A 26783-nucleotide genomic window follows, 5' to 3' on the forward strand; every position below is an offset into this window, starting at 1 on the left:
TACTTTAAAACCCTGCTGCTCCAGCCTCCTCCATCCATCCTTCTGGTTTGAAATGCTCAGCCTTTATCTTCTGTGCTGAACCACGTGCTGAACCCCTTATTTCTTTCACCACTTTTTAAAATTATTCCTTTTTCTCCTTCTCTTTTTTGCACTGATAACATCTATGGCCCCTCAAGTGTCTCAGAAAACTAGCACAGTGTAACCCGTGTCCCTGGGGAAATAGTACATCTCATAAATTTGAGCAGTGAGAGAGACAGAAGTGTCTGCAGAAACAGTGTAATTCTGTGGCAATATCAGGAGATATTGCCTTATGAGCACCAGGAGCTAAAGTAGGACTTGTGAGCAGTGCAAGATTAGTGGAGACAATGAAAGTTGCATTCCAGAAGAAGAAACACTGCACCATACTTTTGGGCTGATATAGAAGACATGACTGTTCTGGAGAGTTTGAAGATGTCTTTGGATGGGAGCATAGCACAAAGCCTTCCACTCATCTGTTAGTCTGGGCACCATACAGTCTAGAGGACCATGCAGGGCAGTCTGGAGGAGAGCATGATCTCCAGTGCCACTCCATCATGCCTTCTCTTCCTGGATCTGTCTGAATATCACTGAGGAGTATATCTAGGGATACCTCTTCGGCCTGCTCCCACCACAGCCACCTTCAACAGTCCCATGAACCAAAGTCTGACCAGGTAAGTGAAGAGTGTTTTAGGCACATCTTTGGATTTGAAGGACAGGCAGTGCACAAGGCTTCTAGGTGGAGTCTGGGGTTTGGGCTCAGAGCTGTGGTGAAAAAGCTGTTTGTCATTTGTCTGCTTAACAGGGTTACAGCATAAAAATGTGCCTTTAGAACCTTAAAATTCCCCTATGGCTGTGAGCTGTGAGAGAAATCTTAATACATAATAATTTTTGAAACTGCTTGCCCTGAATGGCTGCCTGGCTCAGCCTTGACAACTGCAGCATCTTGTGAGAATAGAATTCCCCCATTTTCCCAGAATAAGATCCTGTCTTCTGCCTTCTTCCCTCTCTGAGCACAGCAGGTTAAGGGCTGATGACATGACACAATGTGCAGTAATGCTTGGTGTTGGGGTAGCAGTGAGAAGTTTCCAAGAGAAAGAAGCTTAGCACAGTGAGTGCTGAGAGGAAGCTTTGGGGGTGGTTCTGGGCCCACACCAAGCTCATCCTCGCAGGTCAGTGCAGGAGGACAGCAAAGGAAAGACTTTGAATCCTCTGTTGCTTGCTCCAGACTTCCAGGTGTTGTGACTACTCCTTTAGATAGTCCATGATGGTCAGATTGTTTTGATGCCAGTATGCTGGTTTTACTTTCGGCTACATTACTTCCCACAGTGCTTATCCCTGGACTTCTTTCCTAGTTCTCTTCCCCTTATGATTTTAATATCTCTAACACTCATCTCTTCCAGTGCATAAGTTATAGGCATTTTCCCTTCCTCTTCCATCCAACTTCTCCCCTTTAATAAAGTTTTCCTATTGGCTTCATCAATTTTGCAGTAAACATTTGCAGTTGGAGAGGGAGCACCCTTGCTTCCAGAGTCACAGATTTTCATCTCCTGTTGTGCTGGAAGTCCCTGTTCTCATGCTCTTGCTGTACCTCCTCCTGTGCAATGTGGGGCTTAGGCTCTGGATCCTGGAGAACCTGTCCCTCTCTGGTGCAAACTCACTGGTGCCACACAGTCTGCTCACCTGGCTGTTTCTCTGGCAGCTCAGCAGCTCAAGCAGGGTTTACTACACACTGAGGTCACCATTCCTCCAACCCCAGGCTCAGGGCCACCCTGGGCTCTCCCTGTAGCTGGAGATGTGGGTGGGTGCAACTGCTTTGAGGAGCTGAATCCTGCTCCTAGTATTCTGACATGACAGAGGTGTGCCTTCCACTGCTTCCAGCTCTGTAAGTGGTACACACTCTATAGCTTCTGGTTATACTGTCAGTAATATATGCATAACTGATGGCAAAATGGATTCTAGAGGGTGGTATGTCTTATTATTCTTTGGATTTGTTTATAGTAAATACCTCTCTCATTCCTAGAATTATTGCTGTCATATTAATACTAAAATTACATACTAAATGGTGTAATAATATATTTTTATGACAGGGTACCAGACTTACAAGATATCAGTCTAAATATACTGAGCTACAATATGTTCCAGCGATTCAGTTCTTTAAATGTGCCTCTTGCAATATGACTGAATCAGGCTGAGATGGGCGTAGGGAAAGGATGAAGGTTCTATCAGTGTATGGTGAAAGATAGTCTTATAGCAGAGGGAGTGAAGACCTATTTCCTGCTGTGCTAGAGGTTACAAGTGCAAACTCAGACAAATCAATGTAAAATATCATTGACTTCAGCGGCCTAAGTTAGAAGGGCTAGTTCTGGAAAAGGGATTTAAGTGCTTTACAGCATGAACAGCTAGATGAATTGCTCCTATTTCACCTATTTTGTACTATTCAGAGAGGTCTCATCCATCCCTTTTCCCCTGAAACCTCATCTTAACCTGATGCTGAGGCACTTTTCCTTTTTGCAGGGGAGTGTAGGTGCTGGGAAAAAGGCCTTAAGAGGCACGATGTTTTCAAAATAGAAACCTTAGCACTGAACTCAGAGGCACAGATCAATAGCTGTTGAAAACTCAGCTTACTGCCATATTTTGCTAATATTATCTCTCTCCACAGATTCTCACAAACTTCCTGAAAGCATCAAAAGAAGTGTAATGTGCTAAGCCAATCTCATTTTAGTTGTTTTACACCATTCCCCTGTCTTCTCCAATGCTCTTCTAGAGAGTAGGCTAAGTCATATTAAACTGGGCTTTTTTTGGAAACCAACCTCAAAGAAAAGGTCTGGCACAAGGCAATGTTTGTAATACTGTTAGTGAATACTTTTCATGAGATTATTCCCTGGAATAGGTGACTCAGATCTTGTGTTGGCTGTAGTTTTGGGACAAGACATAAATTCTAAGTTGTTATGAGTTAACCTGAATTTATGAAAGTGAGGAGACTGTCTGGCAGGGCAACACACACACAAGCACACACACACACACACACGCACTTAGGCACTGTTCTTCCAGAGGTCAACAGGTCCCTTTAATTGTTTTCACAGGCATTGTCAGGGAGGGTTCTCTCTCTGTAAACCATTCTGTTTTTCTCTGAAGGTTTGGAGAGAGATACTCTTTTTGTGTTGGATGCAGCAAATATATGTCAGCTAACTAAACTTATTTTGATACTCTGTCTAAGTATGAAATCCTCAGTGATGTCTATGATTTCTTTTTCAAAGTGAGATCTATCACATTTCCATTTTCTGTGTACCTTTTCATTAGAAATTGGAGGAAGTTCAGGAAAATAGTCTAAGCAACTCTGTCAGTTTTGTAGCTTGAAGGAATTCTGTACGCATCCAGTTACATAAAAATTTTAACTAATCATTTAATTTCATTCCATCTAGCCTCTCCATCTTTCAAGCCTTTTGAGGCAGAATAGTAAATACAAAGGCAGTGTGGGTAACACTGTTTGTTTCAAGCAACTGTGAAATGAGTCCACTGGGTACAGTACTAAACAATTCAAATGACCAGAACTGAATATTAGTGTTAAATGAGTTGTGTAGTTGCAAGCATCTGGTGGGTTGTGACCTGCAGTTGTTTTATCATGCTCTTCTCTTCCTTCATTTTTTAACGCTTGTGTAACCTGAGTAATGCATGTGATTTGGTACTGTCTTGAACACAGTGCTGTACCAGTTTGCATTTCAGTTATCATGGTGAGGTTGTGGCCCTAATTTTGAGACCCCACATCATTATAGTAGTGAATATTAATAGCCCAGTAGTATTCCTCTCCTGCTGTCATTGCTTTCCTTCCTCAAGCAAATGCAGTCATGAGCTAAATGTCTTTATCATTTGGACAGATAACAAATTGGCAACTTAACAGAATGATGAGCTATTTCCAGAAATAAAGCAATTCATTTAATTTATGCTCTTTGATTATTTTTCAGTTCTATGAGTACAGTGGGCAGGTGAAATCAAAAAGGGGGAGGTTAGGGTCAATCTTTGGGGATAAGGCAGACTCTGTTTCATCTTGCTTTATTTTCAAGTATTTTAAGGGTCTCAAGGGATTACTACTTCATATTCTTATTGTGCATCTCTCTGAGGGTACGATAAGAGGATTGAGGAAGCGAAGTGAGCCTTAGAGACAGCTAAAAATTTGAATGAGTCCTTCCCTTCACTGATCTCAATGGGCAAGGCCTGCTACCTCGGTCTTCACCAGGGAGGACCTGCCCCACAGCCCCTGGAAAAGCCCGTGGGCAAGGATGAGTGATACAGGTAGTTCTGCTGGTCACAGGCTACCAGAAAAAGGCTGAGGCTAAGAGCTGTTTGACTGGAGAAGAGTTCATATAAAATGACCTTCCCACATAATGTGATACAAATATTTCACTAGCTGGTTTTATCCCTCTGGGCTGTACCTCTAGGAATTAAACAACTCCTCCAGTTTCCAAAGATGACTATACATGTGGACATGGCATGCACAAGTCCAGTATTTTCCTAATTAGGTTATTAGTAGCCAAGAGCATGTGCAATGTGTGCAATTTATGTGTGTGTGATTGTGTAGTTTATGCACAAAAATATACCATCAGCTATTATGGAAATGTCTAGGCGGTTTTTTTCTTTTTTTACATATTGTGGGATTGCTAGTAGTCATCCACCTCACACGATTAGTCTAACAATAGAATAATTATTCCTTGCCTAAACAACACAAAAATACAACATTGGTGTTCTTAGGGGCATTCTGGACATCAGTGTGCAAAAGCTTGTACTTCTTTAGGCCCCCTTATTTCTCATGTTTTCCATTTTTAGATTTTGGTTATGGATTTGATTATTGAAATTGGGTCAAAAAAAACTAGCAGGAGATTAGCTGCATATTTGAATGGTTTTGTTCAATGAAGATCAATTTACTAATATTTTAATTAATTTTCTTCAGTGCTTTCAACCAATTGGAGAGGGTCCGTTATCAGTAATGATTTAATCAGAGTACTGTATTATGAATGCCATATTTAATTAGCAAAGTAGCATGAGTATTGATGTCAGGTAAACACTTATAGTATTTCATTATAATTATAAATCTACATACAGTTATAATAAAACTAAGAAGTCAGTAATCAATATGAAGCTGCAGCAATCTGCACTGTGTATCTGTTCTTATAAAAGATGTAATTCAGTTAAATGATAATTTGAATTAATTCATAGTTTGAAGTTCTCAGATGGCATAGATTAGTGAGGAACTGCAGGAGTTTGCACCAACAGAAAATTTTGCTGATGATATGTTGAGGATTAAAATATTGGGAAAAAATAAATGAAAACATGCTTCTTAAACCTTTTAAATTAAGTTCACCAGTAGTAATTAAAAATGACCGTGTCATAGTGACAAAGGTTTAAACTAAGCAGTGTTATTAACCACAGTTTAGAAATAGTTGATACTTTGAAAGAGTTGAAACCTACAACTAAAAAAACCACTCCAACTAACTTTTACAATGTCCACGACTATTCATGTTCATAATATTAAGCAGATAGAAAAGTGCTTGCAGATTTGAGGCCTGAAAATGCTCTTGACTAAATTCTATTCAGCCTTTACAGATTTCACAGAACTGCTTCTGGGCTTTGCTTCAGTGGGTAGAGAGATTAGGATTTGGACCTTGTCACACAATCTTCTTTGTCAGAGTACAAAGTGGCATTATGCACAGCTACTTGCAAATAATCAGAATGTGAAAGCTAGAGTAGGACTTCATTATAGCATTTGTTCAGCTCAAAGGAGAAGCCCAGCATATTCCCAGAGAACTGATATGACTGGAGGTTTTATCTTCCAGGCTCTCAGTTCAGGCACAGGTTAGTCTATGATTTGAAGAACTCAGAATAATGTTAGTGAATTAGACTCATATTGACATTATCAACACTAAATTCATCATGCAGTATTTTTATAAGTATATTTCTTGAGACTTATTATTGTTCAGTCAAACCATAATTAAAATGAACTAACTGACTTTTATTTCTTTTCTCTCATTTTTCCTGGTAACAGAACAAACACCTCATGCAAGGTGTTCTTAATCTAAGCCAGGTGCTCTGCTGATGTAAATTCAAGGCACTGTGGCCTTGCAGCATCCCAAAGAGAGGCTGCAGGCATTGTACCACATCTCAGTCCCATGTGGAAGTGCATGAGTACAAGAGTACAAATACAAGAGTTATCTATTACAGTCTTTTCAACCAGGAAGTGCTGCTGTTTAGTATCATAACATATGTTCTCTTGTTTACTTCAAAATAAATATACTCAAGGCTGGCCTGAACAAGGGCTCCTAGGAGAATACTTGACTGATTCTTGAAATGCAGCAGCTGGTTCCAGAATGGATGTTGCAGCTCTCTGGAGTACAACTGTCACTTAGCAGTGTTTGCCTTTCACTGTTCTCAACTTCTTGACATAAGGTAAATTTCTGGAAGGCAGAGATTGGACTTCAAGAGAAAACCAAAGACTAAGAAAAATGAAAGAACGTTAGAATTGGCTTACTGATTCTTGGTATGGTAGTTCAGCTTTATGCATGCTTATTAGCAAGCAAGAAAAGAACTGATGTGTCTTACTGGGTTCCTGTAATTCTCCTGAGCTGAGATTACAGTTACAGATGAAACTGTTTTGATGAATTTATGAGATAGAGAATTCTAATGAAGTTTCACCTAATTAAATTCCAGCAGGATAAAAGAAAAGCACTGTTCCCTAGAGATAAGGGTGGATGCATATTGCTAATATCCATGTATACTATGCACCACTGACTCTAAGACAAGGTTCAAAGTAACTGCGTAGAAGTTCTGATAAAGCTGTATTCTCTCTAGATATTCAAGAAGCCTTTATTATCTCTATGACTAAATAATTGTCTCACCCTTCTTGTTATATGCTTCACCATCCCATTCTCAGTGAAGAAAGAGGATTGATCAAATGAATTAGATAATTCTTTGAAATTAATTCAATAACCTATGTAGAACAAATGTCTCACAAATATTCTCCAGATGACAACAATTTGAATGAGCAAGAAACACGTTTATTGTAAGCCAGATTTTGGGTAGTCCTTCTCAAGACATATCTTGAGAGATTTATAGATGATCCCCTAAAAGACATCATATTGCCCTGTGTCACTCATAACTCCCCATGCATCTGTGGAGAAAACTGGGAATGCAGAATCAGATTTCACTGGAGAATACTAAGGTGATTTATGTGTCTTGAGGGGAAACGTCAAGTATTGGAGCCTAACTCTGTGGTAAGAGAGAAACTAGCACTGTTGATGGCTCCAGAGACACAGTCTTGACTTCTCCCCTACTAGCAGCGGCTCACACCAGCTCTGTCTTGCAAATCTTGTTCTTTCAAGCTTTTCTCTGTCTGCAACACATTCATCCACAGATGTCTTCAGGTAACAGGCATCTCCTCCATTTGGATTATGAGTAATATCTGGGTAAAGATGGCATTCTTGCAGTTGTCCTGGAGTTAGAGAAACACAAACCTCTGATCGTACATGTTTGGCAGTGAGGGCAGTTATAAATATATAAACCCAGAATGTGAGGTTTACCATGCATTTTGTGGTAGTTTGTGGCACACTTATCTGTGTATTTATGTATCCATAGAGTCCTATCTGTGCCACAAGCCAATACATATAGATGGGAACAGTACACAGATACTACAGTTTTGTTATGGTGTTATTTTTACCACAAGTTAGCAGCACGGTCTTTACCTCTGCTCTTGATTTGATCTGACAGAATGAAAAGAGCTGTTCACAAACCATTCACATACTCACAGATAGGTCTCACAAGTGTACTTGAAAGAATGTGCTATAATCAATGCCATGCACTTCCACATGTCAACCATGAGATGAAAGTAAATCTGAAGGCTGCCAATATGTTTATATACAACTCTTTGCCCATCCACTGTGACATGTTGTTCTGCTGTCTTATAACTTCTTCATCTGCAGCAAATAGAGCTTGAAATCACTATTTTCATAAAAACAACGTGCAGGAAAGGCTGCCTACTCGTGCAGACTGACTAAAGCATGAGTTTTCTGGTCACAGTTTATTGTGAAACACAAAGAGGGACCACTTGAATCTTGAGTGAAAACAGCAGTATTAAAAGGAATCTTATGGCCTGGATTTTTTCTTTGATGTTTTGCTTTCCAAGTTTCATGAAATATATTCAGAAATATCTTGTGTATTTTTTATGTTTCATCAAGTGAGATCTCAGTTGACTGACTGAGATGAAGTTGGAAATCAACAGGAGGCTCTGCCAGTTTATTTGTTCAGGTGTTTTCAGCCAGTCTAAGTTCAGCATTATTGTTATTCTTTTCAAAGGATCCATTCTGACAAGGCAGGAACTTGTTCAAGAAGGAAACAACAGAAAGAAAGTTTCATAAGACAGGATGATTTTTTTATATATATTTTTAAAGAGAATGCTATTTGTCATTTTCAGTCCTTGAAAATCCAGCCAGAAACAGAATCACATCTAAAGCCCATATTTCCATAAGTGGAGCTCTCTGTAATAAACTGTTCCCTCAAAATTGCTAGCAAGCTTTTCCAAATTGTAGATGCCCCGATAAAGACTGACATGAGAAGTAGGTAAGCGTATGAGAACCAAACACCAGTTCTGTCTTGTATTTGATGCCAGTTTAGTACATAAAGTTGCTCTTTTGTTGGACCTCAGCCTCTGCACCTGAAAAATTGATGTAGTAAGTGTTGCTGCATTTTCTGTAGTGTTTAATGAGATCAATGAACTAAAATGCCAGGTAGCACTGAATTTTCTTGCTGGAGTTACAATACACACCTTGGCCTCATGTCACTGTAGCAGTTTCTGTGTGCTGTGGAAAAGCTAGTGCCATGGAGCTGCTGCTGAAACTCCTTCAGGTGCCATTTCCATCCTAGGAATGACTGGAAAGACCCTATGTCCAGCTATATGGCCCCAGAATTTCCTCGTAAATGGAGAGTTGCAAATCGTTTCCTGTACCAGTGCAATATCCTACTGATGCCTAATAGGAGCTGAGGAAAAAAAAAACTCCTGAGCAGTTAATTTAGGATGAGATAAGAAAAGGGTTTAATTCCCTTACAAGAGGCGCGTACCTTCCGTGCCCGAGATGTTACAATTTATAATTGTAACAATTGTAACCAATCCGAAGTTTGTCCATCCGGTAGCTTTTGCCTTGATCCACTCCCTGGCCCACCCCCTGGGAATTGAGTCTGGGAGCTTTTCTTCATCATCTTCATCTTCTTCAGAACACGAAGGTTACACAGTCACCTAGTTTCTGACCATGTTATGTGGTTCAGGCCAAGATATGAATGTTCTCTAAACACCATAGGCCTTACCTTGGCAAAAGACTAAACATTTTCTACTGGAATTCAGGGGTAGAATTGATATGGGGAACATAGAATGGAGTAAGAGGGTTGAGGAATGTGTAAACTACTGTGCTAAAGGGTGAGGAATAAGGGCTGCTGCTTCTAAAACCTACTTTTACTTATAAAGCTTATAAAACTAGGAAAATAAGAAAAAAACAAATGGACCTTAAGGCATCACTACTGTATTTATCCCAGAGCAATGCAGAGATGCCTTTGAACTTGTCTTTGATCCTGTCATTTTCACCTCTTTGCACATTTTGGCCTTCCTGAGAAGCTTAATGCCATCATTGCCACAGTGCCCCTTTTCGGTGTTGTTTTAGTGTCCACTAATGCATTGCAGCTGAAAACAGACATATCCATGAAATGAAGGGTGAACTGTGCCAAAACATACAATATATAATTGCAATCCAATGAGTCTATCACCCTTAAATAATAAATAATAACATTATCTAGTAATGCATTTCTTTGTATTTGAATATATTTTGAATTGTCTGTAAAATATTGGAATAATAGACCTTGTGAATGCACACTGAGAAATTTGGACTGTTCTCTGTTTACTAGAGCTTCCTTCCTGCAACGCTCCTAAAAATGTGATTGTAATGGAAATTGTTCCCAGTAGGAACATAATAGGCCAGGTGAAGGGAATGAGTAATAGCTCAGTTCAAAATACCTCACAAGGATATTGGAAATCTTTGCTAGAAATACAGCTTCTGTGGTATAGGGTCTTTTCAAAAAAATGAAATGGGCATTTTTACTATAACCAACAAACAAATTGTTGCTGGACCCTTTGACAATATTCTGGTAACACAATGCAATCATTTTTTTTCATGTGTGACCTACAGGTAGCTCATTTGAGGGATTTAATATCATAAAACCGCATTATAGTAAATTGCTATAATTTATGTTGTGTTTCCTGAATAGCTGTGTATACGTGAGAATATAAATGTATTTCTAGCTTGAATAAGACATAACTGATAATGAGGCATTCTGTTATTTCTAATGTTGCTTGTGTTGTTTGTATCAAAATGGGTTTTCTGACTCATTATTTGGATGGACAATGTCAGTTTCTTGAAACAAAAAGCATGCAGGAAAATGTACATTTCAATAATTTTCTTATGTGGAAAAGTTTATCAGGTTCAGCACAGATCATTTGTAAACAAAAAGAAAAGGATAGAAACACTGCATGTCTTTGCTAAGCCTGGAATGTGAGAGATTTTAAGGGTCTGATATGAGTTAGACAGGGCAGAATGGACTTAAGTCCCTTACTGAGCATGTGCTAAACACGTATCTCTACCAGTTGCCCAATGTGAGTCCTCGAGAGAGGGAAAGGTGGTTTTATTTTCAAACAAAATCAGTTTTACTCGGTCACACTCTTGTACCACAAATTCACAAAGCTCCAAAATGTGTATGCCCAAGTCATGTCTTCAGCACACAAACACCACATTGTACCCAGGTGGTCTGTCCAGGCTTTCTTGCAAGACTAGGGATGGAAGCTTTTGAATCCTCCTCCCTTCTCATGGGTGTTTCTTAGCCTGGAAACACTTACCTCTATTTGTACACTGATTTTTGTCTGCCTATATGGGTCTTTTATGGCTCCTGCTCTGTTCACAGTCTTCCTACCATCATCCCTAAATGCAATGAGTCTTTGCTTCAGAGTGCTTGTAGGGTGCCTTTGTTTTAGTACATCACTTGTTTCAGTCTGCCATTCATTGCCTTGGTGCTGGGTGCCCTGAGAAGAAGCACATAAATGACTTGTCATCTTGGTGACCTTCTAATATATGTCATCAGCATATGCATTCCCATAACCTCTCTCCTGGAAGTTGTTCTTTCCAGTGCTTCCAAATCCAGATATTCCCGGTCATTCTCCATTCAAGTGATCTTAACATATCTATGACACATTATCCTTTTGTCCTTTCAGTGCTCAGGCTGCACTGCTGTACAGTGGAGAACAACGGGCTGTAGCCAGGCTACATACTCAATATAGCTATCATCTGCGACATTCAAATTCACAAGAATGATAAGTGATTCATATTAAGAGAAGGAAAAACTCAATAGTCAGATGCCCAGTTGCCTGTCTTAAGCATTTCCTCCTTCTGATTCAATTAATGGTGTCACAGTCCAGGGAGACAGCAATTAAGGACAGCAGGTAGTAGGAATTAAACACCACTGGAGTGATGTGCTGAAGTTTTCTTTCTTACCCTAATAGGGGAATTTTATACATCCTCACATGACTGTATCTCTAACCATCCAGGTGACACAGTTTTTCACGCTTTTCTTTTGGACTGTGTCTTTGACTTGAACAACCTCTAGTTTGATGTCATCATGATTATTTGATTGCAGATACTGGTTTGGAATGTACTACAGCACCCTGAAGTATCAAGGAAGGGCAATGCTTGCAATGGGTGTTGCTGTTGTTCCCCAGAAGATGCTCTTTTGCACTTTGATCAAAATCATGACATGGTGTTCATAGGAGCAATGGAGAAATACGGAAATTTTGTAGAAACAGACATTTAAATGTACAAGTTTGTATCACCCTAAAACATTTAAATCAGAATGTGAATTAATCATGTTCTACAGGTACCTGTTTGTCTTGACTGAGTGTGAAAAGAAAGATGGTAGTATAGCCCAGATACCACCTGGAAATTATAGTGTTTTTAAGATTCCCATTTTTTTTAAAGAATATTAACATGAAAGAACTAGATTTTTCAGGTATCATTTAACATTCCTGGGTCCATATCTCACCTTCAGGCATCCTTTGATAGTGTCTCTGCAGAGACAAGAAAAGGGGAAAAAGTGGGAAAGAACATGTTCTCATAATATTATAAAAAGATCAGGTACAAACTTATTACCATAATCATTGGAGCATACTTGCTCTGTGTTCTAAATGTTAAATTGCTCAGAAGTGTTAACATACTAGAACATGCAGCTACAAAAAGAAAAGAATAATTTCTTTTTCATACAATACTCTACTTTTCCTGAGAAATTGATGTTTACCCACCTGCACCTTTGACAAAGTGTAAAGCGACAGATTTATTTCTTTACTTACTATTGCAGTTTGTATCACTAGTGATCTCAGGCCAGTTCTGAGAAGGGCTTTTGTTGAAGAAAACTGTGCTCCTAATATCTGATTGCTCTGAATGTGTCTTAAGCACCGTAATTAAAGGAATGCTGGCCAGATCCCACTATTTTTGCTCATGCTGAGCTGACCTTTGTCCCTTGAATGATGACATTGAAATCAATGTGTCTGCTTGGGAAGTAAAAGGCTCTTTAACATGAGTCACAGTGTCATCACTCAGACTGAGGGTTAGGTTTATTACATTGATTAAACATCTTCATTAAGTGTTAGATTAAACCTGCACACTTACCTGTAGGTAAGGACAACATGAGTTGTCTCACAGGAGAAGAACCTTCAGGATGCAGTAGTGATTGAGACTAACCATACCTTCCAGTCTCATTGCTTGCCCTTGAGGAGTTTGTTGCAATGCTGCACAAGAGTGGTTTTTTTTCCCTCACTTTGGTCAAGACACTGCTGCTTCTCCACTGAAATGCTGAAGGCAAGTCTCCAAGTTCCACATTCAACTCTCTTGAAAGGAGAGGTTTTGGATGTGTCTGTTCTGCTTATGTCTCAGCAACAATGTACCAGCACTGCCAGCATTACAAAAAATAGAGGTATAGGATTTCAGAGGTAGCATTAAAAATTAAAAGAAATGAAAAAACATTTTGAAGAGCAAGGGATATAAAAATCTTAGTAGTATTAGACTCTTGTGTTTCTGCCAAAATTAATTGCTGTCTCATAGGTTTTCCTACCATTGAGATAGTGGAGCCTGCTGTGATCATCGACTTTCTACACAAATTGTCATTTCATTACTGTTACACATTGCTAGGCTATTCCATTTGCCAAGATTTTGCTTGCTATGAAACCAGTGCACTGAATTCCTGTGCCTGTTAAATGTCTGTCTGCTGTGCAATATAGCAATAAGGGATGGGTGATGTAAAGACACTAGTAGGTGAATTCTCAGGCATTTGGCATGAAAAGGATTTAGGATAGGATACATACTGTAGCTATGATACAGCTAACCGAGGTGTTGAACTACCACAGTTCACATTTTTATCTGGAAAAAAACTTATTTTAGCCATTTCTTTTTCTTGGCTGGGAAAATCCTCCAGTATATAATGAATGGATTGCAACATGCTTAACATTTCAAGGGGAATGCAGAAATTAGGCTGTGAAATAGCAGTCTCCATGTAGACTTTCAGTTCAGAGTTTGTAATTAAGCCCCAAGGAAGATTTTTGGTGACTGCTTATCATACTTTCATCGATCACAGAATCATAGAATGGTTTTGTTTGGAAGGGACCTTAAAGATCCAGTTCCAACCCCTGTGCCATGGGCAGGGACACCTTCCAGTAGACGTGGTTGCTCAAAGCCCCATTCAACCTGGCCTTGAACACTTCTGGGGATGGGGCAGTCTGAACATGCATATTCTTAGATAAAGTTAGGGTTTCATTAAGAGACTTGGCACTATGAAGGTTGTGTGCATTAGCCTGGCTGTTTTTCTCTTAAGATTAAAAAGTGGCACTCTACATGCAGTGGTAGTGATGTATGGGACTAAATTGAACTTACTGACAATAAAGGATAAGGATTTGTCCTGTTGTATTGCAAATTGTTTATGTCTTGTGTCTCCAAGGTAAAGACTCTGTGTGGAACTGCAGGACAGATGCTTTCTTAAAGGTTGTGGCATTGATTTGTTTAAAAAGGCTTTGACATTGAACTGTGTGGCTTCTGAAGAGTGCAATTTGATTGGACAGATATACTGGCAGGAATTGAATAAAGCACATAAGTGCTTCATAAACCCACTGAAGCAAGATTTCTGTGTTAGTGATTCACTTTAGACTGGAGGTACAGAAAATATAGTTATCCAATTCGTAACTGTATAACTACATTTATAAACAGTCTGATATTGAGGGCTCTGACAGATGAATTAATACAAGCAAAAAAGAGCCTAAATTTGTTTAACAAGTTAATAAGAAATGAATGTTTTGCGGAACTCTCTTCAGCTGTCTTTGATCTGCTGCCAGAAGGAAATCCTCTTGTTCTTGTTCTGAGTCCCCTGTGTGTGCGAGGCTCTCCATCCCAGCTGCAGTGGTGGCACTCCACATGGTGGCCAGCCCAAGGTGGCCTCACTGCTTACATCTATTTCCATGGCATGGACAGCACACCATTATTCTCATTATACAGCTCTTTTCTGGGAATACTTGATATGGGAAGAAGCACTGATCAGCTGCTTCCAGAGAGGCATGAATTTATACAGTGCACAGATGCAAAGTCCTAGATGCTGCCTCTCGTCTTCTCCATCACATGGTGCAAGAAGAAACCAGATCAGGAGGCAAATTTTCTAGATGGGGAAAAGGAGAAGATAGTCAGTTGGTCCCCAAAAGAACTGGACTGTCATCTTGTCCTTGAGGGCCCTCATAATGTGCACCCAATTTTCCTCCATGTGTAAAGCAGTATAGATATCTGGACTATGATGTCTCTTGCCAGTAGTAGGAATGACTACAATTAAAAATTGAGTTATTCTTATATAGTCTGCACAATTATTTTAGTAACTAGAATCTCTAGGCAGGCTGCTGTATATAACCAAGAAGTATATCTCTGTCTGAGTTATATCTGCCTGATGTACAACCATATTGTTGCCTGGCTGTTTTCTAAAAGTGCAGTTGTTGTTAGGATTGCATTAAGTATGAAAATAATCTTTTGCTTTGGTTTTCAATCAAATGCAAAAATTTTGTATAGTTTCCCTTAAAAAATAAGCCTGAAGGCAGACATTACAGTCTGTACATATAAATTTAGAAAGCAGTTATATAAGATCAGGAGAATTTACTTTAACTACCAGTACTGATAGAGTGTGTTTGACATTATTATCTGACAGAAATTTATCAGTAGAGAACTACATTAATTTTCACACTACCTCATTTCCATTTTAGAACTTTTTTTCAATCTCAAGGCTGATGGGGGAAGTTTTTCCATTATTTTTTACTGACTTATCATCAAGTAAGGTGCAATGTCCTGTTCAAGTCATAGATCGTAAAGTGAAAAAAGTCCGAAATTTGTATCCAGGAAAGAAAAAGAAATGTCATATGTTCTCTGCTGGCATTAGAAATCATAACTGTTCTTTCTGGTTTTACAGTGTCACAATCCACAGGGTTTTTCATTCTATCTCTGCAGAATAAAAAAGTTTATTTCCCTATCTGACAGCAAACTTTGGTGAGCTTCGAATACCAGTTTGGCTTCTGAAAAAAAATTTCAGGAAGCAGCCCAATATAAGTATTCAGATATACTCAGAACCTGCTTCCCCAGAGACATCCCATGATTTTACCAACTGGAAGATTTAAAATCTCTTCTAGCTTTGGAGCCTCTGTTGGGCTTTGTTGGAACTTCAGCTTATGTAGCCTGTGGAAGGAGTTCAAAGCGGGTAAGCAAACTTCTATCAGTGCGGTGGTAAAAAGTCTGTACAGAGGTTTTGTTAAATTTTATAACACTTAAACAGGGCAGTGAGCTCATTCTCAGTGCTCATTATTAAATTTGTTTCGAGCAAGACATGGTTGTTTGTGTGGACAGTGTTATGTGCCCCAGCTCAGAACTGCAATTATCAGGGAGGATGTTTGAGTTAGAAATCCGTGATGAGTGAAGAGGTTTGTCTTTTTGTCAGCTTTGCTCTCTGCGGGAGCCTGCCCTTCTCCTTGCAGCAGCATTCTTTTTCTCTGTCTGCTCCAAACTTCTTTTCGTTGAAATCAATACCAAATGTTGACTTTGTTTGAACAGCACCGAAGTAAGGCCAAAGTTAAATCAGAAGAAATGTTTCGTGCAACTTCAGAGTTGTTAGTAACTAAACTGTTGTTACATTTAATTTACATTTATGGGTCAGATGTTTATTTCTACTTAATCAACAGTATATTAATATTATTAGTGACTGAGACCTGGAATTAAGCTTTGAAGCAGTACTCAGAAATTAAGCTACTTAAAAATATTTTCAGTTAAAAATCAATTTTGTGTACATTGATTCATATGGAAATAAATAGAACAACAGTTTGTCCCCCAAAATTTTCCCTATTTTAGATATTTTACGTCTCACAGTCTTTATTCAACCTTCAGAAATTTCACCTGTGTTATGAATGCTCAAAGTTCTGAACTGAGATCAGCTTGAAGAATCTGACATTAAAAATGAGGTTGCCAAACAATCTTGCCAAAAACTGTTATTTCTACAGTTAAAATGTCATATGAGATATTTATTTAGCTATAACTTCTACTTGAACACTAACCTCTATCCTGGCACAAGAACTCCCAAGGAGACCCTGTTGTACCCAGTACTCACTGTATCACTTCTTTTGCAAGGGTTAAGTCTTGTGCAAACAGAAAGATACAGACTTGCTGCCTGAAAAATCACAGTGCTAGTCTTCCAAAAAATGAGTCGTACCAAATAATCATTTTTTTCCTAGGAACTTTCACTGCAGCTGTTGGAAAAGGGGCTCAGTGTTAAATAAAGAGGGAGCATGCCAAGTTTTGCTAAGAAGGAGCTCTGCATTGCTGATTTTTCAGCACCTAGCACAGCTCCAAAATAATGCCATCATTTCATTGTCTTTCCTTTGAAAATAAAAGCTGAAATGCAAATGCAGTGAGAGTTAAAATTACAGCACTAAATATACATCATCGATTTTCAACACATCCAAACAGAAGTTTCATAAAAAATTTCTAAGGTCCCTTAAAAGGCAAACGGGTTTTTAGGCTATTTTATGTATCTGCTTGTAATTCCTTAACTATGTCACCAGAGCAGAGCAATTTGAAGGCTTTCTGATTGATAGCTATAGAGAGAAATTAAAATAAGGTGTACCTTGTAGAAAGATACAGACCCTTTAGGTGACGTTAAGCCATTAGTCTAAGCATATATCTCCCTCTGTTCTTTAGAGAAAATAGTGTCATTCCTCTGTTCCAAAAGAGATGTGAAAAAGTCCTAATCTTCCAAGCAGAATCTCTGTTTTCATCTAAGCTTTGCTTCATGTCTCTTGTTTAATCAGCAGCATTTTGTCACATAGAAACAAATATTCTCTAGTAGTTCAGGTAGGAGGTATTAGTCAAGATTTTCTTGATATGTATGGTATTTGTAGCTTAAATGATGGCCTAAATGATATAAAATGAAAAAGGCAGTGCAAAACGAGTTTATTTTTTAATGAACTCAAGCAGCTAGTTTTGTTATGGTACATGATTAAGGACTAATATTTTCCTTGCAACTCAGGGATTGAAATATGATTGCATAGGGTCAGAGTGTGGAGCTTTGGCACTGTCCTAATGTGCTCGGGTTTTTCACTAGGAACCCTTTTGAACAGGCAGGACCACTGATTGTAGCACCTCGCTTTCTATGCCAAGACAAAACACAGAGGATTTATTTCATATGCACAGAGGGGCTTTAGTTAAATGTCCCGTGAAATAGTATTGAAGCTCTAGCACCCTGATACTCAGGTGACCACTGCCCTTTGTGGGCAAAGAATTTCAGCAGGGAAGTGTCCCATCCAGTAATAGGAGAGAGCAGCATGTGACATACACTTCCATTGATGTCAGGTAAGAGACATCAGAAGCCACAGCACCTTCTGGCAAACTGTTCAGGGTGTAGATGGTCTTCTGCTGGTGATCTCCTCTCTGCCACCAGAAGGTCTATGGATGTATAGATCTGAAGGGATAGCACTCATAATGTGAACTAGGGATCAGTCACTTCAGAAAACTAACATAGGATACAGCAGTCCTGTGTACTATGCCTGCATCTCCTGAAATATGAGCACTGTAAGCCAGATTAATGCTGTATATTCCCCTTGAACACAGGAACATTGGCAGTGAGAGGATACCAAGCTGTGTTGGAACTTTTTGGCTGAGTCATCAGATTAAGGAGTTGGTTCAGTATCTGTTGCCAGAAGCCCTGGTAGTGGCTGGGACCTGGTGTAAAGAGCTCCAAGCATCTGTTGTCCTGTCGACACATAGGTCATCTTCCGTGACCTATGCACCTGAATCTCCCTGTGGAAGTCAGTGTGCTCATCTTAACCCAACCCTTTCTGATTAAGCAAAAGCATCTCTTGGATTCTCCAGTATCTTTGAAATCTCCTGACTTTTGCAGTTTGTTGGCCAGAATGCACTGTCAATCAGTGTACAGTACGGAAGTGATAGAGGTGTCTGCACAGATGTATAGTTCAATCTCACCCTCTCAGATGTTCCTAGAGGGGGAAAAAAATACCTGATGGACAGAATGAAGAAGATGGAGCCAGGCTTTTCTCAGTGGTATCTAGTGAGACAGTGAACATAAAGTGAAACACAGGAAATTCTGTCTTTTACCTCAATTTGAGGATCTTTTTATTTGATGTGATGATTACAGGTCTTGTTCTAGATGAAGTGAACTATGCTTTTTATTTGATTTCATGAAAAGTCCCAAGGGGACATACCCTGCAGTTCCCTAGAGGGCTAAAATTTCCCCCCTCATTTCTAGCAAAGGAACTATAGAAAATTTTCAAAGCATTTAGTAGACAATCCTGATTTGTATCAGAATATGAGGCAGATGTGGTTCACTGATGTCTGAAGAAATATTGCCTGAAGACAGATTGTAAATTAGAGCCACTGCAGTGTCCTATTAAATACATGCAATTATATGTTGTATTAATAATTTTATTCTTTGGCAGTTGCATGTTCTGTACATACTCATTGACTTGAAAATCCAGTAAAACTTGATAGTCATGTTGTTATGTAGCTACTAGTAGAGAATAATGAGCAAAATTTCATCTTGTCGTTCTTCCTCTCCTTCTTCAATTACAGGGAAGTAAATCAATTAGCATCTTTTCAGCAGGGAGGCAAAATACATCATTGATTAACAAAAGATACGTTTAAATCCTGATTGTGTAAGACCACCTATCTCTTGAGTACCTTGTTTGGTTGCTCAGAACCTGGCAGAAAAGAACCTCATTCTGTATGAGGAACTGACTGAAGGGTTTCTCTGGTATATGACAGAAATGTGACATTTTTTCATGTTCCACCCAGAACGTTTTTTGGTGTATAACCAAGAGCTGTAGGACACAGTAATTCTGGGTTGCAACCATGCATTATGTTCCACCAGATCATAACTTTAACTGTTGGACACCAGAGCCTCATTTCAGCAAAGCAGTTAAATAGCATATAAAAATGGTTATTAAAGCTAGGTTTGCACTTAGATGCTGTGCCTAACAAGGACTGAGTGTAGTGCATGTCAAAGAGATGGCAGGTCTCTATTGAGTTGTGTTCAAAGCACAGAGTAAGAGTGTAAACTTTCCTTTTTGGTATTGCAAAAATTTCCTTCAGGCATTTTCAGCAGTATTTCTACTCTATTTTGTGGTCAAGGAGGGAGTGTAGCTGGGAGGGAAAGTAACTTTGCTCAGGTAAAATCCAGTGAAACAAAGGGAGAGTGTTTCCTGCACACAAGACCTGAGCACAGCACAACTGAGAACAATTTCTTACTACCTAGAATCTCTTCTGGTGGGAAACAATCTCAAATACCTTCAGCAGAGATTTTCTAGTACTCAGTGAGACTTTTATTTTGCTGTGGCGTGAGATAAATAAAAAGGCTTCGACAAATCTTTTCGCTGTGATGGCCTCTTCTTAAGCAATGATATTATGCTTGTTGTCCTGAATGGAAGCTAATGACATAACCTAAATATGTCATAGGCACTTGATTTTTATAATTGGCATTAGCTGAGTTTGAAAGTAAGGGACAAGGGTCACCGTGGACAATTTGTCCTTTTTCTTGTAATTTTTACCAAATACCAACCCCCCAAAATCTGTGCTATTACAATAAAATATATCAATGGAAGAAGTGTATTGTCTTTTATTCAGCCTTTTATGTCAAAGGTAATTGTGGTTCATTTCACGCACGGATTATTTTTTTCCACTTATGTCCTACTTTTCCTGGCAGAATTCTTGAAAGTAAAGCCAGGTTTGAGCTGCTAACAATCAAAGACCAATTTAATGATCTAGCTATAGGTGTTAAAGTGATACCAAGAAAAGAGCAGTATTCAAGATCTGTCCATAAATGTTGTACCAAAAGATGGTTTTGCTGGACGTAGATCAGATCACACAAGAAGAAAATAGTACAAAACCATATATACAAGTCAGGAAATTAATTCATTCGTTATTCTAACTCAAATGTCAAATAAGCAAGCTAGTCTGGTAGAATTACTCAATATAGATGAATGGCTGGGCAAGAGTTTACTAAAAAAGATAAAGAGGAACTGTTGTTGCATCATAGGAGCAGCAAGATTTTTCACATACTCTCCCCTACTACCACCATGGTTACAGGAGATCAGTGAATTAAAACACTTCAACACAGCAAAATGCATAAATTTGCCCACTGTCATTGAACACTCCTCATATTTTGATAACATTGGAGTAAAAGTGGAGTTTCAGGAATTCTGGACTGCCACAAACTACCAAAAGTGAAAGTTTGTTATCCTATACCATTTGCGGTAAATTAAAAAATACGTAAAGGTATTCAGGAATATGTACTGTTCCCATGTCCAGCAGTTCCTCTATCTGTTTGGCAGTGTGTAATTGCATACAGATGATGGCCATGCACTGGGTGTCCACATGCAGCCTGCTGAGGGGGGCATTTCTGAAGCTGTGCCTAAACTAGACTGCCCCAGAAGGATGAATGGACTTAGTCATACTTTGCTTAGCAGCTGTTTGAACTGTACGATGTGAATGCATTTAATCCCTTTTACAGTGGTTCTTCCAGAACTCACTTTACAAAGTAGGGTTTGGGGAGTTGTTCATTTGAGTGTTTGTTTTTGGCTGGGGGTTTGGTTTGCCTTTTTTTTTTTTTCTGTTTCTTTTTTAACTATTTTCAAAGGGATTGTGGGATTCCTGATTGATTGCAACTGAATCTGGATTACCAACTCCATTCTTTAAGATGGAAAGTAAAGTTGAATGATTTTGGCATGGTGTGATCCCTGGAGCAGAAATGTATAACCAGAGCTCCATAAACTTAGCCTAATTCTATAGCAAAGGGCTGGGGATTTTGCAGACATAATAGAGCCAAGTTTTGAGTTTAATTCCACATGTGTTTTACAGAATCATGTAAAGCAATTAGCACAATATTCACTGAAATTAAACTAAATTAATGTTGCACCAGATTTTCCATTTTCCTGTGCTGTGGAAATCTGTGCTATCATTATAGGACTGCACTAAATTTAAAGGTGGGAATAGTGTCTTCTGGAAAAATTGCAGGAGGGAAAGGAAATAAAGGATAGTGGGAACATGCTAAATGTAGGGAAGGGAATTATGACTACGAGGTCTGGAAGAAGAAGTTTTGGGACATACTGCCATGGAAAAGCAAGTTCTGCTACTTGTGTCTTTGCTGTGAACTGTACTCTTACAAAGGAAGAGTAAAGATCACAGGTGGAATATCAGCTTTGGCAAGACTCATTCTACAAAAAGGTTGCTTTTGTAGAACCCTCTATTCCTTCCATTCCAAATGAGACTATCCATTCAAGATTCAGGCTACAGAGCTTCACAAACATACAACTTTATTTTCCAGTGCAAATCCTGCTCCTGAGCTCATTTGTTGTTTTGCACTGATGTCTTCCTCTATTAAAGTATTGCTTTTTCTTTTCCCTGTAGCTATGTAAAACACCTGCTCAAATGGGATCAATGAATGAGACTACAAGTGGTATTGTTTTGCATGGGCAGATAACAACTGAATTAATAAAAGAACTCAATAATTAAAATATTAAGGAAATTTTTATCTCAATAAAGAAAAAATATGCAGATGCTGTTTGCAGTCCACAAACAAAATACATGGCTTTTACGTTGCATTTTTGCTTGTCTATGTACAATGTGTGAGCTATATGATACGCAAAACCATACTTTAAAAAAACGGAGTTGGGCCTCTCACTTGGTGAAGGTGGCTGTCTGAGTGTGGTGTAGAAGACTCAAAATGCAGACATAATTAGAAATATTTCGATTGTTTGAGAAAAAGTATTCTTTAGATGCTTTTTAATTTGGTGGTGCCTGAAAAACATACTTCATAGAAAGGTCAAGTGCTTCATCAGGATGAATACTTGGCAGGCTTTAGGCAAAAGCTCCAAGTTGCTTATAAGAAGATAAAAGCCTGAACTCTTTCCATTGCCAGAAGGTCAAAATCAACACCAGAAGGGCAAAAAGCCTCAAGACATGATCTCTACAGATCTCATAAGAGCTAGGCTATGTTACATTCTGTACATCTTGAGATTTTACATAGCTCTGCAGAAGCCCGTACACATACACATAGGCACACACACATTTGGATTCAATGAGACAGTCAGGACGTCAAGCAAGGTCAGTTCTAGTTGCAGTTGAAAAGACTACTGACTTCTTTCCAAAGCCATTAGAAGTCTTTTCTGAATCTCAGTGCTCATGCAAATATGCTTCCCTTTTGTCTTCTATCTGCTATATAAAGTACTTTCTATATGAAGGCCCTTTTTCTGGCAATGCAATTTATGGAACAGACCATGTATTATTTTTCCACATGAAGCTTTAGATCATGGGTGGATATTTCAAATTATTAGCATAGAGAGTCTTTTAATTCATTGCCAGTTGGCAACCTGTGGTGTAACAGGAAAAATCTTGCTCAGAAATACAACCTACTTCCAGGATTTTATTTTGAAAAACCTTACAAATAGGCTGCTATACTGGATGTATTTGTTTTCTTGTTTAACTTTATGATTTGTGGTCCAGATTATCCTTTGTCCCTGCAGCTGGATTTGGTAGGAAGATTTGGGGCAACCCTAAGCCTAGATGTTACATAAGCACACAAGTTCTAGCTCTATAGGCTAAACTGAAGAACAGGCCCCTGGCACATGCGTGGGTCTGGGATGTGCTCAGAAAGGAAAATTGACTTTATATTTTCAGCTGACTCAAAACTTGGAGGCTTGTCCTCTGTGACTTCAGCTATCATTTTGGGGTTGGTTCTGAATTCTTTGGGTAATGGAGCCAGAAATTCATTTCAGCAGACCAGGCAAGTAAAACTCTGCTAAAGGCAGACTTTAGACAGTGTGTATTAAGATTTTACCAAAAGCAAACCGTGGCATAAGGGAGCTTTCAGAGTTAGTTTTGACATCCTTAAGAAATACATTATGTTATAAGTGGTAATAATTGGGCTTTGACTTGTTTGAGAATTGCAATGGCCCCAGAGGATTTCAGTCCTAACAGTGGAGCACGTGAGAGCCAGACCACACAGTACTTTACCCACAGCCCATCTCACTGGTCCTGGCTGATAAGATGCTTTGGAGCAGGCCCTGGTCTCCGCGGGTGCCCTGTCCAGCACAAAATTAGGCTACACATTTTCTGTCTGACTAAGATTGCAGGACAGGAAGAGATCTTCAATAAATGCAGCTTAATACAAGCAGAGCTTCACTAACTACTCAAGAACATGTTAATGATAGCTCATCTTAGCAGAAAGATGCAAAGACCTACTGATCCAAAGACTATGCTCTGTTCTTCCTGGCTGGCAAGGTTGTGATGAAAAGGCTTGTTTCTCCTTTGTACTGGGTTCTTCTTGCTTCACCATTTTTGAGGTTTTTTGGAAACATTACATCCACTACTGATCTGCCAGAAAATAAAGCTTTTTTTCATGGACCTGAATAGTGGGGTTCCAATAAAACTTCTGCGATAGGTGGCTGGCCATTCATAACAATGGGTATTTGGGATCTGTGCAAGGTATTGTTGAGACTCTGAACCCCACAAGTCAATCTTCTGCTTATTAATATTTATGAGCAGAGGAAGAGGTCACCAGAGCTGCCATTTGCATGGCTGGCAGCTGATGTCCCTGAAAGGTCAACGCTAATGTTGGTAGCAAGTAGTGATCCACCTTTCAGTTCACAAGGCACATTCACATGTTTTAGCCGCCATCTAATTTAGCCATCTCCTGGTCTTGTTTTCTTGCAAATAAATTGTGCCTTGTCTAGACTCAGTTATCCCTCTGGGACACCTGGATGAACCCTGGACTCCAGACTGCAAGCCTGGAAGAATGTCTGGGACAAAGAACCAAGGCTTTTCATAAAATTTTCTAAGAGTAAATGAGTGAGTTACACCAGTAATGGCTTGTCTCACTGTTCAGGTGATTCCCATTCCCTCATCTGTATTTCTTGCTAATCTACTCTAATTTACAGATGAAAAGAGGAACCATGAAGAAAAAACTAACCTTCTCTCTTCAGGTCTAGCCAAAGACCCATTTTACCCTTTATTTTAACCTCAGCATGTGTGTCCACGTGAGCCTTACCTGCCTCTTTTCATGTATGTTAATCTGAAAGTCTTCCACAGAATTTTAGGGGCTAATAGCTACCTCTTGATTAAATGTCAGTTCATAGTAATTTACCATATGTAATTGCCCTGTTGAACTTCTGAAATGAATATATAATGCCATAGTGAGAAATGTGTAGATTTGGCGCTAATTGAAACTGGAAATTTAGACTGTTACATTCAATCTAACCCTTTATAATAATGGTGCCATAATTCCTGTCAGGGACAACACAGTATTCAAACACTACAGCTGTGATATTCAATTAATCTGTAATATCTGATGCAGATAATTTTATTTTTACTGATTTACCCATCTTTCCTTGTATCTGCATCAGTCATTACATTATTTTACCTTTATTAATCTTTAGATCAGTTGTAAAAATAGTTTAAAATGCAGTGACAGCTTTGGGTCACTTTTCTATTTATTGCAGTATAGATGTGATACAAAAATATCAGTGTTGTGGTAGATACAATGATTTAAGAGCATAGGTAAAACAAGATTTACCAGCAGGTAAATAATTCTCTCAAGTATACCAGTTGGTGTATCTCTAAAAGTTAGCCAAGACCTCAGGCACACAAAGGGTTCTTCAGAGACTGTCACAAGAGGGTTTGCATGTCCCAAAATTTGTCTCCTATTACGGTATTTAAAATACCCCATTACATACAGCCCTTAGAGATCAACATTGACATGCTCTGACTTCAAATCAAAATTTCTATTCATTATTAGCAGAGCTGCTATAAAATTAGAACTAGCCTCAAGAAAAATGCATTATTTCCATACCGGCTCATTTTTGTTGGGGCAAAATTGAAACCTACATCCAGCTGTAGCATGGGCTGTTCTGCTGCCAAGTGGGAAGAAAATGCTTTAAATGTATGTCATGTGCATTTTATTTAAAACAATCTACTCACAGGATTTTTCACACTTTATATGACTTATATAAAAGCATTGACATAATAAGAAAGTATAATATTTTTCTTGGGGTTTTTCCCACCCCGTAAAATATCGACTTGCTTCAAATAATTTGTAGGAATGTATGGTTAGGGGAAAAAAAGACCAGTGGGAGTTTGCCTGGGAAAGAACTGAATGGAAAACGGAGAGAGAATTGGACACAAAAAAATATTAAATAACTATTTTTCCCTCCAGTATGTGCTGCAGCTGAAAGAAAAATTTTTTAACAAAAACCTTAATTTATGGAGTCAAGAAAGTACTGATCAAAACAGTTATTGATCCAAGAGGGGAGAATGTCATATATGAGGTTACATTCATCCACTTTTATGAAGATTCTTCCAATGTGATACAGAAAGAATTTGGTAATTGGAAAAAGGAGTACCCTTACACTCAACTTGTATCCTGCAGTTTTTCTTACTTCTCCCTAACTCTTCATGTGTGCTTCCAAAGTCCGTCCAGATTTGCTTTGTCATCATATTCTTGTTCCAGTAAACTCAAGGACTTGTTAGAGTCTCTGTATTTTTATGTATTTTTATGCATTTTTATGTATTTTTAAATACATAGACAGACATGTACTGTACCTATTGTACATAAAACCTACATAAAAACTATGTACACTACAGTCAGGATGCTAGTCCAGTTAAAGTTATAAGGCAACCATGGATATGGCTTTTTTCTTAACTCAGAGTTTTGACTGAAATTGTGCAGTATGTTTCTTTCTTTAGCAATGTTTATTTGGTTCTGTCCTTCACAATTCTCATTGTAAATTATACTCATGTTATTAATCTTAGCCACAAAGGTTATTTTGCAGGTGATGAGGACTGTGAAAACCTTTTCTCTGAAAAAAAAAAAAATGAGAGAGAGAGAAAGAGAGAGAGAGACTTATTCCAAAGATCTGCTTTAATTTTGCAGGCTATGCAAAAGATTTTACTCTCACATAAATGTATGCAACTCCTTTGAAATCTTTGTTCTGCAGCAGAGTAGTATTCATCCCAAGCTTCTGGCTGTGTTCAAGCTGCAGTGTCTCCAAGATTAGATAATTGCATATTTGCTCTTTGTACAAGCACTGCTGCAAAGTCCCCCAAAAATTGCAAGCACTTTGG

The 26783-nt window shown here is 38.7% G+C and overlaps 1 protein-coding gene across 4 annotated transcripts in view; it reads left to right on the forward strand.

Moving 5' to 3' along the window:
- CALCR (calcitonin receptor) overlaps positions 1–26783 on the forward strand; it is a 157897-nt gene that overhangs the window by 56046 nt on the left and 75068 nt on the right. The window contains exon 1 of one of the 4 annotated variants that reach the window (XM_064677794.1): positions 15626–15864. The exons of the other annotated variants lie outside the window; for them this stretch is intronic. Within the exon in view, the coding sequence (XP_064533864.1) occupies positions 15759–15864 (106 nt within the window). The 5' untranslated portion in view covers positions 15626–15758. Of the gene's footprint in view, positions 1–15625; positions 15865–26783 lie in introns of those variants that run through there. 4 annotated transcript variants of the gene reach the window in all.

Source organism: Pseudopipra pipra, chromosome 1, assembly GCF_036250125.1.
Source record: "Pseudopipra pipra isolate bDixPip1 chromosome 1, bDixPip1.hap1, whole genome shotgun sequence".
Taxonomy (NCBI): domain Eukaryota; kingdom Metazoa; phylum Chordata; class Aves; order Passeriformes; family Pipridae; genus Pseudopipra; species Pseudopipra pipra.